The 17,945-nt window shown below is 43.0% G+C and overlaps 1 protein-coding gene across 2 annotated transcripts; it reads left to right on the forward strand.

Annotated features, from left to right (window-relative positions):
- The first annotated feature begins 6,019 nt into the window (after positions 1–6,019).
- Positions 6,020–10,010, forward strand: LOC120665516. Of its 2 annotated transcripts, XM_039945107.1 has the most exons (4): positions 6,020–6,176; positions 6,276–6,380; positions 6,620–6,877; positions 8,356–10,010. In XM_039945107.1, the coding sequence occupies exons 3-4, from the start codon at positions 6,875–6,877 to the stop codon at positions 9,778–9,780; spliced, it is 1,428 nt and encodes a 475-aa protein (XP_039801041.1). In that variant the 5' UTR covers positions 6,020–6,176; positions 6,276–6,380; positions 6,620–6,874; the 3' UTR covers positions 9,781–10,010. The 2 variants fall into 2 exon arrangements, with proteins under 2 accessions (XP_039801041.1, XP_039801031.1); XM_039945097.1 differs by having other exon boundaries at positions 6,020–6,380.
- Positions 10,011–17,945: the final 7,935 nt, after the last annotated feature.

Consider the following 17,945-nt stretch of genomic DNA (forward strand, 5'->3'; position numbering starts at 1 on the left):
TCCCTTCGTATCCTATTCTCAGCTCTGGATATGCATGACTACTCAGATGCATGCATGAGCACACTCAATCACTCAAGTACTGGTATATGTAATCAATCCTAGACACAGGCTACAGCTAAACGTCCTCACATGGATGTAACAGCTCACATAGAGGTCGATGAAACTTGCCTTCGCTTACGTACGCGTCGGCGGCGGCGGCTTCCTGCTCGTGGTACGGGTCTTCTGGCTCCTTGGCAGGATCCTCCTCGGTCACTCCGTGATCTACGGGCGAAAACGGCACAACCGGCAAACAACACAAGCAAGCAATAAAATAAGCTCAAATGGAGATGAAAAGAGTTACGTGAAAAGGAGTTGATATGAAGGAGATATTAAGTTTACAGTATTGGTTGGTGGAATGATTTGGATTAAGTGCTCACGGCTTGGTAGGTGCTTTGGACCTTTGTTAGCGGAGTTAATGGTCGGGGGAGCTGCCTGCCATCTCACCTTGGCGCGGAACAGCTCGAGGAAGAGGGCCAACTGTTGGAGCTTCATCTCGTGAGTGAGCTGGGCTCGGGAGGAATGATTCAGCTAGCGGAGCGAAGTGGCTCGGTGTGCTTGGGCGGGTGACGAGGCTCGTCACGGCCTTGCTCCTTTTATAGGCGAGGAGAGCAGCATCGGCGTCGCGCAGGGACGGCGACGGCGTGGGCTGTGGCAGCTCGTCGTCAACGCAAATAGTGGCAGCACTGAAGGCGCGAGCGCCGAGGCGGCAAAGCCGGCGAGGGCGCTGCAGCGGCGTGGGCGAGGTGGGGACGTGGGGGTGGGCGGCACGGCGTGGTGCCGGCGGCAGTGCGCGGTCCCGTCGTGGGGCCGGCGTGTCGTGCGTGCGCGAGCGAGAGCGAGCGCGGGTGAGGACGGCAGGGAGGGGGCGTCGGCTTCTTTTATAGAATAGGTGAGGCGGTTCGCGCGGCGGAGAAAATATCTCGGCCGGCACTGTGCGCGACGACCCCGATTTATGGCGAGGTGGGTGCTGCCATGACGGATCATTTCAAGGTCATTGTTGTGGGTACTCTGTGGCTTCCAGGGGATGATGAAGTTGTGGCAAAGGAGGTAGGTGCTGTCATGATTGTCTGGGAATTATAATTATGGCATGGTACGGTGACTCGAGAGGCTTTTATGGAGACGATATGATTTTTGTCGTAGGTGCAAGCATGCGTATGCTGGTTACTGGAGGGAACGAATGTACTAACGAAAGGCAAGATTATAAAATAGTTTGCATAGTAATTATGTAATACCTCATATGATGTTAGTATTATTTTACGTTACTAGTTTAATTGCAACATAAGTTTTATTTTGGAAATTGAGGTGGCCCTACTAAGTTGAGGATCTACACCAACTCAATTCAGAGTCGGTCAGCTTCTAGTTACTTAGTGTACCGGGTCCTTTTGACGGCAGAGCCGCCTTTTGCTTCCGGGAGGCAGAGCCTACCAACAGATGAAGCTGGCTTCCGGGTGGCAGAGCCATCCTTCGATGAAGCCCATACCCTTTTGTGATCCCGGGTGGCGGAGCCAACCTTCGATGGATCACAACTTATACACTAAGTACTAAGTTTAACCGAAACACTTATAAAGACACTTACCTTATTGGAGCAACAAAGTTACGAAGAAACACACCTTGTGGTGACTAACCTAGCACACTCTACCTATGCTCACTTCTACCATGCCCTTGAATGTGTGTGGGATGGAGTGGAGTAGTATGGCATGGTAAGGGGTGACACCCTCCTTATATAGGCACCCATACCCCCTTGGATGAGTGACACATGTCACATTCTAGGAGGTTTCCTATAAATATCTAAGTTCCCTACAAATATCTATTTCTAGAAAATTCTAAATTTTACCATGACAAGAAAATATCCAAGCTTCATGTCTTCTTATGAGTCTTGTGGAACATTCTAGAATCTTGTCATGGTGAACAAAATTATACCATAGTTTATCCTTATTTTTATAGAACCTTCTAGAAGTTTGCATTATATATTTCAACACTCCCCCTTAATCGTGATGAAAACTGGGATGTTACAAAAAGTAAACTGTTGCAACAGTGAAATATCTCAGAAAATCAATCATGTGATATGGTACAAATGCATTCGTCTGCAACACCCAGCACATCTATAGCACTTGTAACATCCAAAAATCTATACTGCAACAATATAAGGTACTCATTGCAATATCCCAAAATCTCTACTTCAATATTATAAGATGCCTATTGCAAATATGCCCATCCGGTGCTCCCCTACCACAACCTTCGCTCCTCTGCAACCTCCTGAAGCTGTCCGCCCTGGCTGCCGCCCAGAGCTCTCTGGCGCCCGGCACAGCTCACCCCTGGCAACTTTCATCAGAAGCTGAGCTTATCTACACATACATGTCTAGGAAAAAATATTAAAGGAGACTTATGGTGTTAATGTACCTTAATTGAGTTGTAGATATATATGAAGATGGAGAGAAAAAAATATACGAAAATATCCATTTGCAACTCCATTAGATAAAATGGCATCAAATCATGTCCGCCAACGACTCTGTGTAAGCACCATACCAGCAAAGGGTACCAGTACAACTCGTAATAATACATGCCACTGCCTCTGAGTCTTTAGTTTGAGGAAAATTACTGGACTAAACATGTCGTTTCACTTAGTTACATCTGGCAATACTGTAGTACGAAGCATGCATGCATGCCAGTTATTCTGATTCATACACAACATAACACAAAGGAAAAAAACTTGCATCGGGACGGGCCAACGGCGGAGTGCCCCAATCGATCAGCATGCCGGCACCATCAGATCGACACACAGGCGACAGGATGTAGAAATGGAAATGAACACACACACAAACCCGAAACAAACGTTGCAACGTCGTTCAGACACACAGAATGGAAAAGAGCACAGAGAACAAGCAAAGTGAAGGAAACCTACGGAGCTCACCTCCTCAGTACTCCGAACTGCAAAGCCGGTTTATTTGGATTCGTGGTAAGCTGGCCCCGCACGTCTTCCAACCACTCTGACCTGTACAGATAGAGCTCATCAATCATGACTTCCTTGAGGCTGCGGAGAGATGATAGCCCAAGAAAAAAAAGCCTTTGCCTATGAAGAAGAGCATAGGAAAGTAGAAGAATTGACAGAGGAAGGGGATGTCATGTGGGGCCTGGATGTCATTGAGCAGAGAGAGAGGATCATAGTAGGGGTGTTTTGGTCTATACAATAATACGGATGCCAACATATGAATCCGAGAGCGTCAGAAACGTAGAAAATGATATATTTTTAGGGTTCGAACGAATTGTAGCACATTCGGAATACGCAAATTGTAATGGTATAACTTAGAAATTGCAAATTTGTAATGGTATGGATCTAATTAACCTTTTTTAATATTCGTTGCAATGTGGAGCCTTATATATCGCAGGAATTTAACCAAACAATTTCATTACAATGTACTTGCTCTATTTGAAATTGCAACTCACTTTAGTTTTTTTCTTAAGTCAAAGTTCTTCAAATTTGATCAAGCTAATAGGAAAAATGCATTAAAATCTACAAAGTCAGAGTAGTTTCGAATCCTCCATGAACTACATCTTGATAGTAAACTTATTTGATGTTGTATGTACTACCATAGTTAAACCTGATCGAATTTAGACATACCTAACTTAACTTAAATTTAGAAAAAAAGTAAAGTGAGCTATAACGTCGACACTAGGGATGTAATGTAACTTTTTAGTATTCGGATACAGATCGGTTACGGATATTGAATATCCGGAGTCGCATATGGACGGTTAAAAATCCTTTTAAACCAGATCGAATTCGAATACAGTAAAAAAATATTGATACCATTTACATCTCCCTAGTCGACACGGACACTTGCAGACTTTGATTTTCCTTTCATTCTCCCCGAAATAGATTCAATTATTTGAGAATCGTAGCAACACAGTTACCTCAGCTAGTCAACTATTCTCTTCATCCATAAAAAAAAGTTCTCGCTTTTCGATAAATCAAACAATTTTAAACTTTGGCTAAAGTTATATAAAAAATAATAACATTCTTTATAATAAAATACATATCATTAGATTAGTTATAAAATATATTTTTATAGTACATTTATTTGGGAGATATAAATGTTAATAATATCCAATATAAATTTGATCAACTTAAACTAGTTTGATTGGCACGGATCTCGTAATTGCACTTTTTTATGGACAGAGCAAATACTACATGCAGATGGCCGTCGAAATTAATGGGCAGCAGCTGGTGCGGCTCGGCGCCCAGTCGCGGTGTCCGCGGCAGATCATCAATTTTTTTTGCACTAGCTGTCGTTGAACAATAGCTTAGCAGATTTAAAAAATTTTTGGTCAAAAATATCACATCAATGTTTGGATACATATATAAAATATTAAATATGGATAAAATAAAAAACCAATTGCAAAAGTCGCCTGTAAATTGCGAGACGAATCTTTTAAATCTAATTGTGCCATAATTTGATAATGTAGTGCTACAGTAAATATTTGCTAATGATGGATTAATTAAGTTTAATAGATTTGTCTCGTGGTTTACATACAGAATCTATAATTTATTCTGTTATTAATCTATATTTAATATTTTAAATATACATTTAGATAGTTTAAAAATTTATTAGTAAAGAACTAAATACGGCCAGAATCTGTACTCGTTGGCCGACGACTCGGCTCACGGGGTCTCCCCCTGCTTGGCTGCTAGCCGCTTGGCTGGCCTGCCCTACCCTACTGCTGCGCTCTGCTTCTTGCAGAGTTACCAGCCACGCCGTCCTCAGCCCGTGTTTGGATGAAAAATTCCAAATTCCAAATTTTTTCTCGGCACCTGCATGGAGACTTAAATCTAGATGAAATAAAAAACGCATTGCGACTGCTGTCTGTAAATGGCGAGACGAATCTAATGAATCTAATTAGGCTGTAATTAGATGCTAAATTGCTACAGTAATACTACAATAAACAACCTCTAATAACGGATTAATTAGACTCATTAGATATGTACGCCGCGTTGTGCGCAATATATTTTTGCTCTAAGATAATGATTAAGGTTAGTTGCTTCTGTAGAGTTTTTGAAATAATTTTTTTTCACATTTAAAGTACTAAACATAGACTAATTATAAAACTAATTACAAAACTCGTCATTAAGACTAACTACTATAGCAATTTAGTGTCTAATTATAATCTAATTAGGTTTATTAGATTCGTCTAGTAATTTACAGGCAAACAATGCAATTAATTTTTTATTTTATTTAAATTTAATACTTCACGGTACATTTGATATGATGTTTTTAGAATTTTAAATTTTACATGTAAACATAGGTATTGCCGCCGCACCCTGCATTATGAAAGTCACCGGAGGCTAGTGAGCACCGGCAATCCATTCCATGGTGGGTTCCAGCTTGGGAATCAGAGTATAGACTACAGAGCACATGGGTGCCCACTAGAGTTGCCAAGTAAAAGCGGTGCGTATACTTTTTCACGCGCTGCTGTCTGCGTCGCTTTCTGTCGTCGTGGTCTTCAGGACGATTCCCTAGACTCCGTAGTGCGCAAAAGCTTTTGCTCCAACGATTGGTTTGGTCGTTTGTGCGACCACGGAGACTCTAACCCGGTCTCCAGCAAGCCTCCTCATTCCTATTCTTATTTCAAACTTCACTCTATAAACAGCATTGCTACAGTGCAAAACAGTACGCAAATAGTATATACACAACCCTAACAACCGCACGGTACCGAGTCTACCATCCAAATACGCCTTGCGCCTCTGGTTTGGCCCTACCACCCGCTGCATCATCTCCCCCACCCGCACCAAACCCGACCCTGACGGGTCTGTTTGAATCTACGGCTGTTCGGCTGGCTGGTGGCTGGGCTGGTGGCTGATTTATTGTGAGAAAAAAATACTATTGGTTGGCTGGCAGGTGGCTGAACTGATCTGGTGTGAGAGGAAAAACACTATTGCTGGCTGGAGCTGCCAGCCGAACAAGGCCCTAGCTTCTCATTTTTTATTTTTTTAGGGTGCTTCCCCATCCCAGACGCCCCCACCCCTTCCGTTCCGAATCCAGATCCAGATCGAGGCCGCCGGCCCCTTCCTCCCTGTCTGCCGGGCGCCGCTCCTCCCTCTCCGCGCCGCCGCCTCCTCCCCGGTCGTCTCCTTCCCTCCACTGGTCGCCTCCTTCTCGCACCACGCAATCACCGATTCGCTATTCTGCTTGTTATATCTCTGTCAGCTTCTCCTTTGCCTTCACTTATTCTCTCCTTCACAGCTCCAAGAACCTCTGGCCATGGCGACGAAGCTTCTGAAGATATTTTATCCACCTAGCAGAGTCCCTTGAACCAGTTCTTTGTTGCCTTCCACCCTGCAAATACAGGTTTGCGATATCTAAATTGGCTTTTTTTTTTCTTTTTACCCCTCTTTTCTTTCTGAAAGCTTGACATTGGCTGTCAAGTAATTTATTGAAAGTTTGAAACTAAGATAAATTACATCACATCTACGAGTCGTCAAATTTAATTATTCCAACAAAAAACAGATCAAACATCAATTAAGTGCATCTTTCTGTCAAGTAATTTTCAATCACACTGCATCTTTCTGTCCCTTGTTCAATTTCAGGTTTCTGCAACAAATATTATTTGAAATATACATCCACAAAGTGCCGCCGGCCATCAAAGCACCGGTTCTGCCTCCTTTCTGCCCAACTGCCAGCTTGTTAATTGATGTTTCTGCAAGCTGTTCAAAGAACCACTCCTGCAACATGGAAGGCCGATAAAGCTCTTTCGAGTCTGTCTGGCGTAGTTCGCAAAGGAGTGTGACAGCTCTTTCGAGTCTCGTGACGCATATCAGATCCGCACCTGTTGACCAATTAAGATGGTTAGTTTTTCGTGCATGGCAAGTTATTCTAAATTTAATTACATTTGAAATTATTTCATAACTAGTCTATCAACTCGTGCTTTCGAACTATAGTTAGAATTAATATAAAAATAAAACTTATAGCTAATAATTATAGAAGAATTTTTACAATGATTGAAAAAAAATGAGAGCCGTCCATCTGATGGAATCGTACGGTGGTCAAGGTAGTAAGTACATGAAAGTACCTAGACTAAAGTACTTAGTGGTACAAAAATATGGGACCAAGTACAAAAAAAAATGGGACCGAATACTAATTTAATTTAATTTTTCATAGATCAATGGCCAGAAAAAATTCTAAGGGAAAGTACCTAAAAGTACCCTATGATATTTTACAATTATTGTAACAGAGCTCTAATTATAATTATCTATCTTATGTCCTCTTTCATCTACTAAATGTTCTAACACATATTCTAAAATTCATATTTATCATTATCTAGTTGCAATAGATTTTATTTTGTATCACACCTTCACGTGTTTGATATATATTTAATTGAACCATTTGTTTATGAATGGGCCTCTCCCATAATACATGAATACATGATGACGCATACCATAGGTAGTATTTTTATATAAACAATAAATAATAATTTAGAATTTTATATTGGTGCACTTTAATATTTTATTATAATTATATAATTTAGATTGAGATTTATAGGTTACTTTAACTTTTAATAATGATATACTTGAATAATTTATATGCAAATTTAGGCAGTTATTTGCATTATTTTTATAATCGCATAGGTGGATAATTTATACTAAGATTAGGGGTTATTTTAGATTTTTTATAATGGTAGAAGTAGATAATTTAGACACATGTTTAGAGGGTTACTTTATAATATTTTTATAATAGCAGGGGTGGGTAATTTATTAGGAAAGATAACAGATCCAATAACTATTTTTATAATATTGAGGGGTACCGGTTTTTCCAACTGGTACCCGGAAAGTGGTACCAATGGCTAGGGTCATCAGCACCGGGTAAAAGAACCGGTGTCTAAGGCTCTCTTACCAAAATATTTTTGTCAAAAAGGTCTGGCCGAGATTCAAACTCAGGATCTCTGACTTCACATGCATCTTTTTTACCATCTCACCTACACATCACTTCTGATGGGAAGAGAGATATTTTCCTTTTAAAGTAATCCATGGCTCATCCATAGGCACCGGTTGGTGGTACCACCCGGTACTAATGTAAAAATTACCACCCGGTGGCTATGGAGAGCCTTAGGTACCGGTTGGTGTTATCTACCGGTACCTAAGGCTCGTCCATAGGTTCCATCTAGTATAGGTACCGGTTTATCTTCATGCCGGTACTTTTGGGGTGGATCTTTGGCGTGTTTTCTAGTAGTGGATGTTCTTGTTGAAGGCATGATGAATCACCTTTTTCTAAGTCAACGCTTAATTTTCGTTTAGCTAATAAATACTTCTAAACCTTATACGTCCAGGTAGACCACGCTCGTGAGGAAACGTGGATTGTCAACATAAGAAATCGACTAGATGAACAGTTCGCCGATCTAACTAAACTAAAGCCCGCATTAGCGGCTCTAGACACCAGCAAGGACAAGCCATCAATATACTGGACTGGTAGCCATCCCGAAAGGTTTCCTGTCGGTATCCTCCTCCTCAAGAGCTCGGGCAATGTGGCTGAAAAGGACCACATGTGGGAATATGTTGCGTTTATGACCAGATGGCTCGGTCTCGACGTGACTTTGTTCCTTAGATACATGAAGGAGAGGGAAGATCTAGTCAAGAGCTACTATCACTACGGCGGTGAGGATTATCAGAGGTACTTTGTTTTTAGAGAAAGCAATGCTCTCCAGGAGTCATTGCTGATCGCCGGTTGCTTTTTAGCTACTGCGATTCTCTTGTTGCAGAAGGTCCGGAATGGTGCCGAAATTCTACGAGGGTCCAGAGGTAACAATAGTGATCCAGCAGATCAAAGGTCCCTGCAATTTTCAATTCTATACCAAAGAATAATGAAAGATCAGATAAAGACCAAAATCGACATGTTGCGCATCAGAAACCAGATTCCGTGGTTTGTTGTCGAGGCTGTATTTGCACATTCAAGCTTAAGCGAGCTGTTTGGTGGCACCCGCATGGACAGACTAGCAATGTCGTGTTTTGATGATCTCTACCCTAGAGTGAACAAATCCAAGGTTAAGGGCGGCAACCTCCCATCCGGCGGCTTCAAACATCTACTGCACATCTTCCATTGGACCCGGACACCCGAAGAAGAAGGCAGGTGGCTGGTGCATACAAAACCCGAACAAGAGCAGCAGCCTGCAAAACGGTTTGCCGAGTTTTACATTCCTAATGCAATGAACTTGCTTGAATCCGCAACTAGTTTTAAACGGCTCGACAGTAGCTCGATCGATGTGGAATACTCTAACAAGAGAATATCAGCACTGATGCAACTAACACCCCTGCACTTGTTCCCATACAGCAACGAAATTTTCCACCAGCTTCTGAACTTTGAACAGCGGTACCCGGCGTACGGGCTTCCCGTGACAGCCCATTTTGCATGTATGAAGAGCCTGTTACAGACCAAAGCAGATGTTAAACTACTGCAGAAGAATGGCATCGTGCAGAACACGATGAAGGGGGAAGAGGATGTTCTGAGCTTTCTACACGACGTAGGGCATTTCTTGGTGGATGAAGTAAGAGCCTGCATACCCGATGACCTCGACAGCGTATCGGAAAAGGTGATCGAGCATCATGAAAGAGATGTCAGTATAGCGTACTCGGAGTTCAAGAGCCAGTTCTGCCCCAACCGATGGGTGATCATATCGGTCCTCGCCGCCATCACTTTGTTCGTGCTGACATTTATTCAGACAGTATACAGTGCACTTGCCTATTACAAAGGTTCTTGATCGTGCTGCTAGACACCACCGCGACTGGCCACTACTCTTCGGTTGATTCCGGCAGCACAGCTTGCCTTTTCGGTTACTTTTTATATATTGTTCATCATGAATTGTTTGTGTGGGATTTTTCTTTAATCTGAATTGTCGTCCTGGTTCGGTTGTAAGCATTCGGAACTCTGATGGCTGAGACCGGATTCATTTCCTTAATCTAAAAAAAGAATTGTCATCCCGGTGTTCTCTATCTCTCTCTCTCTCTCTCTTTTACTGTAACTCCCTGTTGTGCTATCTTGCATTTCCAACCACTAAATAAGGATACGTATAGGCCTTAAATTAAGAAAATTGATTTCTTATAATAGATTTTTAAGATATTATGTAAACTGCTTTAAATTAAGAAAATTGATATGGACCTTAAAATTGAAAAAATTAAGAAAATGGAACATCTTGGAGTAACTGAAGGACTTGATCTGAACATCCCCTGGCTTCCACCAGACCATCACGACCCTTACCTCTCTCTCTCTCTCTCTCTCACACACACACACACACACTGGCTTCATGAACAGAATAGTCGAGGTTGAGCATGACGCAGAAGCGCACTGTGTGCATGGAACAGATCACAATATCTCGAAAAGATTTGCAACATTTGCTGAGAGATATATATCAACCAGGTGGCTGATAGAGCCTTTGTTGATTTGTGCACCTGGTCTGATTTTTTTGGTGGGTAAATAGTTTATCAGGAATTCATCTTCACTCATAGTAAATGGTTCAATTACACTAGGAAAAAGTCCAATTTACCCCATCGAGTATAGCCAAAGTCTAAATAATCCCCTAAACTATGTCATTTAGTTCATTTCACCGCATAATAAAATTTATCTTTTTTTATTTATCCATACACAAATTGAATTTTAATTTCAAATTTTGCAGCGTAGTAGTAGACATCACAATGCATATTAAAAAATTGAAATAATTTTCCATCATAATTATTAAATATCCTAACCTATTAAAATAATGATAAAAAATTATGATGTATTTTTTCTAACATGTATTATAGTGTGTACTATCATCTTGTAAAATTTTACTTAAAACTCCACCTATGCACAGAGAAATAAAAAAATATAAATTGTATTAGGTGTAATTTGAACCAAAGAGCATCGTTTGGGGGGTAAAATAATGAACCGAACAATAATAGTTTAGAGGGTTATCCGGACTTTGGCTATAGTTGAGTAGAGTAATTTAGGCTTTTTCCACACAACACTATAGACACCGTCGCCATTAAGAGGGGGAACACTAATTAGTTAATCCCCCTGCCACTTAAAAAGTTGCGTCGGCAATTGCTTTGAGTCTAGTAGTGAAGAATATATGCCAAATGCGAGGACCTCAATCTTTATGCTGCCATGCCACTTTAATTCATCCAGCACAGACTTGCCATGTTCATTAGAATGATTATCTAGGTTGAAGATAGTCGTTAAAAGATACACAACTTGACGCTTTCATGCATATCAAAGCGCCGATTCTATTTATCGCGCGAGTGGCAAGCGACGTGTCACAGAAGGGCGCGGCTGCCGGCGAGCTACGGGAGTGGGGGAGGGAAGAGGGTGGAGCGACTGCCGGTGATCTAGGGGAGAGGGTGGGGCGGGAGGTGGGCGGAGCGGCCGCACATATGAGGTAGCCGGTGCCAGCGGCCGGGGTGGTGGTCGAGGCGGCGGACCTTAGGGTTTCAGGTTGCTGGGGTGGGGCGGGTTCCACCGACCCCAGAGGAGGGTTCCGACCGGGCAGGGCAGGAACCTCGGTGGGCGGTGGCCGGCGGCGGGGGCGAGGAGAAGGAGTCGGCGTTGTGAGCAAGGTTAGCGTCGGTGGCGGTGGAGGGTGGCGGTGGAGGCGCCGCCGGAGCTGAGGGAGGCGGGGGAGCATGGGGCGGGGCGGAGGATAAGAATGGGGCGCAGCTATGATTGGATGAGTTCCAATCGCAGTTGCGATGAATAGATGCCCTCTATCAAGCCGCCTCGGGAAACCCCTCAAAAGAACAAAAAGGCAAGCATTCTGCATATCGCTGACATAGTGTTGAGTCAAGAACAAGATGAATTTTACTGGAATCTCCATCCTTTTGGGCAGTTCTCAGTAAAATCTCATTATTTAGCCACGATTCATGCTGATGTCCCCAACTTGAATAAACGTCTATGAAAACTAAAAGCTCTACTAAAAGTCAAGATTTTTCTTTGCTATTTACGTAGAGGTATGGTGTTGACAAAAGATAATCTAATTAAGCGCGACTGAAAATGTGACAAGAAGTGTTGCAGTGTTGCTTTTGCTCCAGGGACAAGACGATTCAACATATTTTTTTGTTGTCATTTTGCACGTGCAGTATGGTCAATCACAAATGCAGCTTCAGGTCTTCTGCAGCCTCATAGTATATCACATATGTTTGGTAACTGGTTACAGGGTATAAGCAAAGAAATGAAACCGCTAGTCCTGCTAGGGGCGGCTACTACTTGTTGGTCGTTTTGACTTTGCCGGAATGATTTAGTTTTTGAAAGAAAAATTAACCCTTCTTCTTTGCATGTTATCTTTTCAGTTATCCATTGGCTTCGTTCATGGATTATACTACAAAATTCAGGATTTTTTTTACCTGGACACATGGGCGGCGGTCTACCTACTGATTGACAGTCATTAGCATCTCAGTTCATCACTTTTTTGTCGTTTCCATTTTAGGCTGTGTGCATCCTCGTAATGCAGTGGTCGGGAATGTTCAAGTTTTTTGTATTAATAAAGTTTTCGTTATGAAAAAAAAGAAGATACATACTTTGGTTTGCTGGCTACAGCAGAATCAGTTCTTACATATCTTCTGCTTAAAGATGATGAGAAGAAGAATAATAAGGTAGTGTCACCGAAGATTGCGTTGCTAGCACGCTCATCAAAGGATGTATGCTAAACAGAATGCGCATCTTCTCTTCATCATCCATGGCCTTGGGGGGGGACCAATCGGAGCTTATCAGCGTGAGGAAATGAGGCGGGCTGTCATGGCCGCGTTGGAGGCGAGGTGCGCGGCGTGCGACCGAGGAGGGAGGGGTTGAGGCATGGAGCCGCAAAGGCGCCACGACCTCGTCGGAGACTCAGAGCTGCCGTCGGTGGGCCATGGTGCTGCCCCTACCTTCTTCCGTGGCCCACGTTGGCCTGCTACCCACGAGCAGAGCAGGGCCAGGCCACTCACCCACCCGCCACGGCGGCCCGTCCCGATCGTGGGCCCGGGGCTTCGCCGCACAACTGCAATTGGCCCACGACGGCGCTCCACGTGCCGACTGTTTTTTTAAGAAGGAAAATGTTACCTGCCGACCGGTCGTGCGAGCGCAACCTCGACGGCCCATCAATCGGCCTGCTCTGTATTTCTGCATGGCCCGCGTCCGGCATCTCCTACGTCACCCCATGCGCTCTCCTCTACGGCTTTTCTTTTTTCTTTCCCACCTACCTTAAGTCTATCTTGTTCCCTCCTTTTCAAATGAAATTTGTCTATTAAAAATGTTGTATCTTTCTCATAAAAGCTCTGTTTTGAGTACTGATTGCACCGTTGTATTCTACGTGACAAGACAATCAAAATTAGATCCCACTTGCATATATTTTGAAATATTTTGTAATAGTAGCAACTTATGTGTAAATTAAACTTCGTGTTTATGGAAGAAGTTGCTATGATATATACATATAAGTTGCTAATATGTGTATAGTATCAACTTATGTATATGCATCTAAGTTTATATTATATACACACTAGCAACTTATATATGCATACTATAGCAACTTCTTCAATAATATATATGCATATTGTAGCAACTCTTTCAATAATATAAAACTTATATTTGTATATAAATTGCTACTACTCCAAAACATCTTCAAAATATATGCAAGTGAGATCTAGTTTTGTTCGTCTCATCGCGTAGAATATAACGGTGCAATTGGTATTCAAAACGGAGATTGTATGAAGAAGATAAAGCATTTTTTTTTGAACAAGTTGTATGTAAAAAAAAAGAATCTGAATGAGTGTCATTTTCTTCCGGTTGTTTGGCGGTGAAAAGAACACCATTTGTCCTCTTGTGACTAAGAAGAAATAGAAAATAGGTGAAAAAATAATAACACAGGTAGATGGCTCATGCCAGAGGGGTTGCGATCCCTGGTAATCGCGACGGGTCGCGCGATATCTTGTCAGAATTGTATGTCTCATCATAGAGGCCGGATTGGTAATCCTTTATCTAAAAAAATTCCAGTCTACTACTTCTCACGCCGGAGTAGTTTTAAATTGATTATTGATTCTTTTTCCTCGCCCTGTTCTCACGACGATGTTGGAGAGCCTGTGAAATTCAGATACCGTTGAGAATGTAAAATTCTTTGGCCTTTTAGTTCGTGCTAGAAAGTTCATGCTAGTCACTTTGACCATTAGCTAAGAGTATTAAATAAAGTCAATTTGCAAAACCAACTTTAGAACCTCCGCGCTAGGAATCCTAAAGAATCTAACGAGGCTTTTGACCGCGTGATTAGAGGATGGTTACTGTAGTATCATTATAGCCAATTATTAATTAATTACCATCATTAGATTCATCGCGAAAAGTTACATCCATCCCTAAAAAAGTTTTGCAAATAGATTTCATTTAGTACTTTATGCATGCGAGATTTTTTTTTGAATAATATGCACGCTAGGATTCTAGTGCGATCCAAACAGGGCCTTTGGAGATGAACGAATTGCTGCTTCTTATTACTCTCGTGATGGGAACGAAATCGCTCTCTGAGTCTCTCTGGTTTCAAATTGTTCAGTTTGCGATTTCGACGCCCAGCATAATTGTCCGACGTCCATCTCTGTCTGGGGTTGCATCCCAGCTTTTTGAGGTGGTTTTCTACAGAAGCTTCTGACCCTGCCTCTCGTTGTCACAGCCCACTACTGCTCTGATGATCGCGCCTCCTTGGGCATCGCTGCCACATACGGACAGGCTAATGGCATCCCGCACGACGCGCTATTTCTGGGCCAAATTCGCAGGTGGACAGTGAGGTAGTAGGCATCCCAGTGGCTGAACCACGAAGCAAATCCCCGACGAAACCCTAGGGAGCGCTTGGAAGAGGGGAAACAAAAAATAACTTGTGCCCCGGTGAGCCGACGACGAATTGCTTGTGTGTGTCAGTGGCGAAGCTACATGTAGCTGTCGGGTCGTCAGACCCCGATGAGTTCTGCAAATTTCTATGTATAATAGTGTTATATACGTACTGGACCCCATCGTCTCAGTGGAGCCGACCCCGGCGGCAAGCTCGGCTGGCTTCACCCCGGGCTGCCACTGCCATCGGCGTCTTTGGTGAAAGGTGTATGCGCTTCATTTGTGGTTGGCTGCATAAATGTAGCTGCTAATTCAGCTTTTTGCTTCATATTTAACATCTCTTCCTGCGTATATTACCTAAATGCACTTCTCTAACTATTCAACATCTCTTTCATGTGCGCATTGCTTCCCATGGTACTATGATTAAGGCATGCTGTTGTATAACTAGATAATCTGCTCATTTGAGATGAATTTTTATTATTGTTTTTAGTAATTCAATGTTTATATCGCTGCTCAGGTGTGCTATGAGGGATGAGGCAGTACTACCAGAGTTTGCATTCATGTAGTAGTACATGCTAATCTTTATGTTTAAATAGAATGATACTGACTTTCTCCTATATTTATCTTTACTCTTGAGTTGAGATTTGGGGAAAACATATCGTAGAGCGAGAAGTGCTCCTACCTGCAATGATTGATGTGTGATTATTGTGAGAGATATGCTTGCTTAGATCGGGCTGTGATTTTTCTTTTATTTTGTAGAGGACTACTAGTTAAATTGATACTTGGTATAAGCTGATGTCAAGATTACACCTTGTGTGATGCTTCCTTGCCTGTGCAATATGTTGATCCATATTTTTTTGTCAATTGCTTCTATGGAGTGGAGGGATCTTAATTTTTATTCTGATGTGTGTGCAGCTAGTACCATGTGGTATAATGTAAAATTGGTCAAAGTTCAACACCTAGAACTTCATCTTAAGGTGGTATCCCGTACCAGTTGCTCGGTTCGAGCCGCTTAGATGACTCTGCTGAAGGAGTACCGGGCTGTACTAGGTAGGAGGTTGTATATGATAAATAATTGAAATATCAATTAAAACATTATACACTCGAGTTGGTTCTCAAAGAGTTCGTTTGTACAAGGGTGTATATATGATATTTTTTTTGAAGAAATATGTATATATGATATCACAAGATAGAATATGTAACAGGTTTTATGCTTGTACAGAACAAAAATGTGTATGATGTACTAGGTAGGAGGTTGTATGGAGTAGTAGTAAGGCGGAAGAGAAATGTATATAGTAAAATAATTGAAATATTAAATAAAATATTATAAACTCAAGTTGGTTCTCAAACAGATTGTCTGTACAAGGGTGTATATATGATATCACAAGTGAAGATATGTAATAGATTTTATGCTTATTGGGAGAAGAATATGTGTACGAGGCGTACGACCGCTGGCTCGCCGCCAAGATGGATGAGCTCCGCACCGACCCCCGCTGGCGCCGGGCACTAGCGCCGCGTGGCTCGGGAACGCGCTCAGCCTCGCCGCCGCCGCGCAGAGGCGCCTTGTTGCGTCCGCGTCGGAACGACTGTCGACATCGTCCGAAGACCATCGACGAGTGCGTCGAGGACACCGCGGAGCTGCTCGATGCTTGCATCGGCTTCGGAGGCGGTGGCGGCGGCCACGCGACGTCACGCCGTCGCGTCGTTCTTGGGGTGCGAGGCCTGGAGCGGCGGTGCGGCACCGAGGTCGTCAAGTGCGGCTCCAACCTTTGCAATCGCACCAGGATGGCGCTTTACCACCGCTCGCCGTCGGCACGCTGGGTGCGGCGATAGCATTCCGCCCGCGCGGAAGACGACCTGCCCCCCCCGGGTCGCCGCACCGCCGGAGCTGTGCAGCCACGCGGGAGACGGCGCAGTCGTCCCCATGCGAGAGTTCCCTGTACCACGCCTCCGCGGCCTCCGTCGAGGCCCACAGCTCGCGCAGCAGCCTGTTGCTGCTGTTGCCACACAGGGCGCGGTGAAGGGCAGGGACGGCGACGTCCAGCTGTGGCCCGAGGCGCCTTGCTCCTTGGCTTGCGCGAGGTCAACACGGCGGTCAGCTCCGCCAGCCGAGACCCTTGCCTGCGGCGGTCGCTGCTGCAGCACGATGGGCTTACCAGGGCGGCGGCGGATCTGGGTGCCCACCTCGGCTTCCACCACGTGCTGCTAGCGACCAGCGGCCTGCAGGTCTCCACTCCGCCCTCTCCTGTTCTTGCCTCTCCAGCCCTTTTTGTTTCTTAGATTGCCTTTTGTTTTGTTGCAAAAAGAGGAGCTTTCTTCAACCGGTGCTGCTTGCTTGTACTGGCTTGAAATGACAGTTCTATGTGTGAGAAGAAAGAGAATGAGCTTTTGGTCATGAATCGATTTCCTTCCACCACCTTGTACCTGACCTGTACCCAAGCTACTAACTGTTGTTTTTATTCTGTCCGCTGCTACCCATAAATTGTTGGAAACCATTTATTTCTTTTGTTCTCTATTTTTTTCGGTTGAATGCTAGATGATGATGCTAGACCCCGGACACATTATAGGAGAAGTTGAGTGTATCACAATCCGTAGCATGTTGCACACAAATATATCACATTTCTATTCTCATGTATATTAATGGGCTTGTGTTTGAGAAAAATGTAATTTACAAATCATATAAGATTACATGCAGTATACCTGCAGAGCAGATATATTACGTGATGTATGTTTGAATGGTACATGTCTCATACAATATACTCAAGGTAAATGCTCTTTATTGATCTGGGTGCATTACAATAGCAATATTTTGGTTCTTCAGGTTGGTCAGAATGTAGTTGAGTTTTGGTCTGAAATTCGTACTTTTAGCTCTGAGAATGGTTGTGCATATTGCTACATGCACGTTTGTTTTGCTTAATCATTCAAGAGAAAAAACCTGATTCAAGCTTATTTTGACCATAATTGCATTATTGTTGTCTTCTTGTACAATCTCATTTGTGCATTCATTTAGTAGTACATGCTAATCTTTATGTTTAAATAAAGTGGTACACATGTATTGAGTTTCTTTTATATTTATCTTTACTCTTGAGTTTTAAAGATATTTTTGGT

The sequence above is a fragment of the Panicum virgatum genome, chromosome 2K, assembly GCF_016808335.1.
Source record: "Panicum virgatum strain AP13 chromosome 2K, P.virgatum_v5, whole genome shotgun sequence".
Classification (NCBI taxonomy): domain Eukaryota; kingdom Viridiplantae; phylum Streptophyta; class Magnoliopsida; order Poales; family Poaceae; genus Panicum; species Panicum virgatum.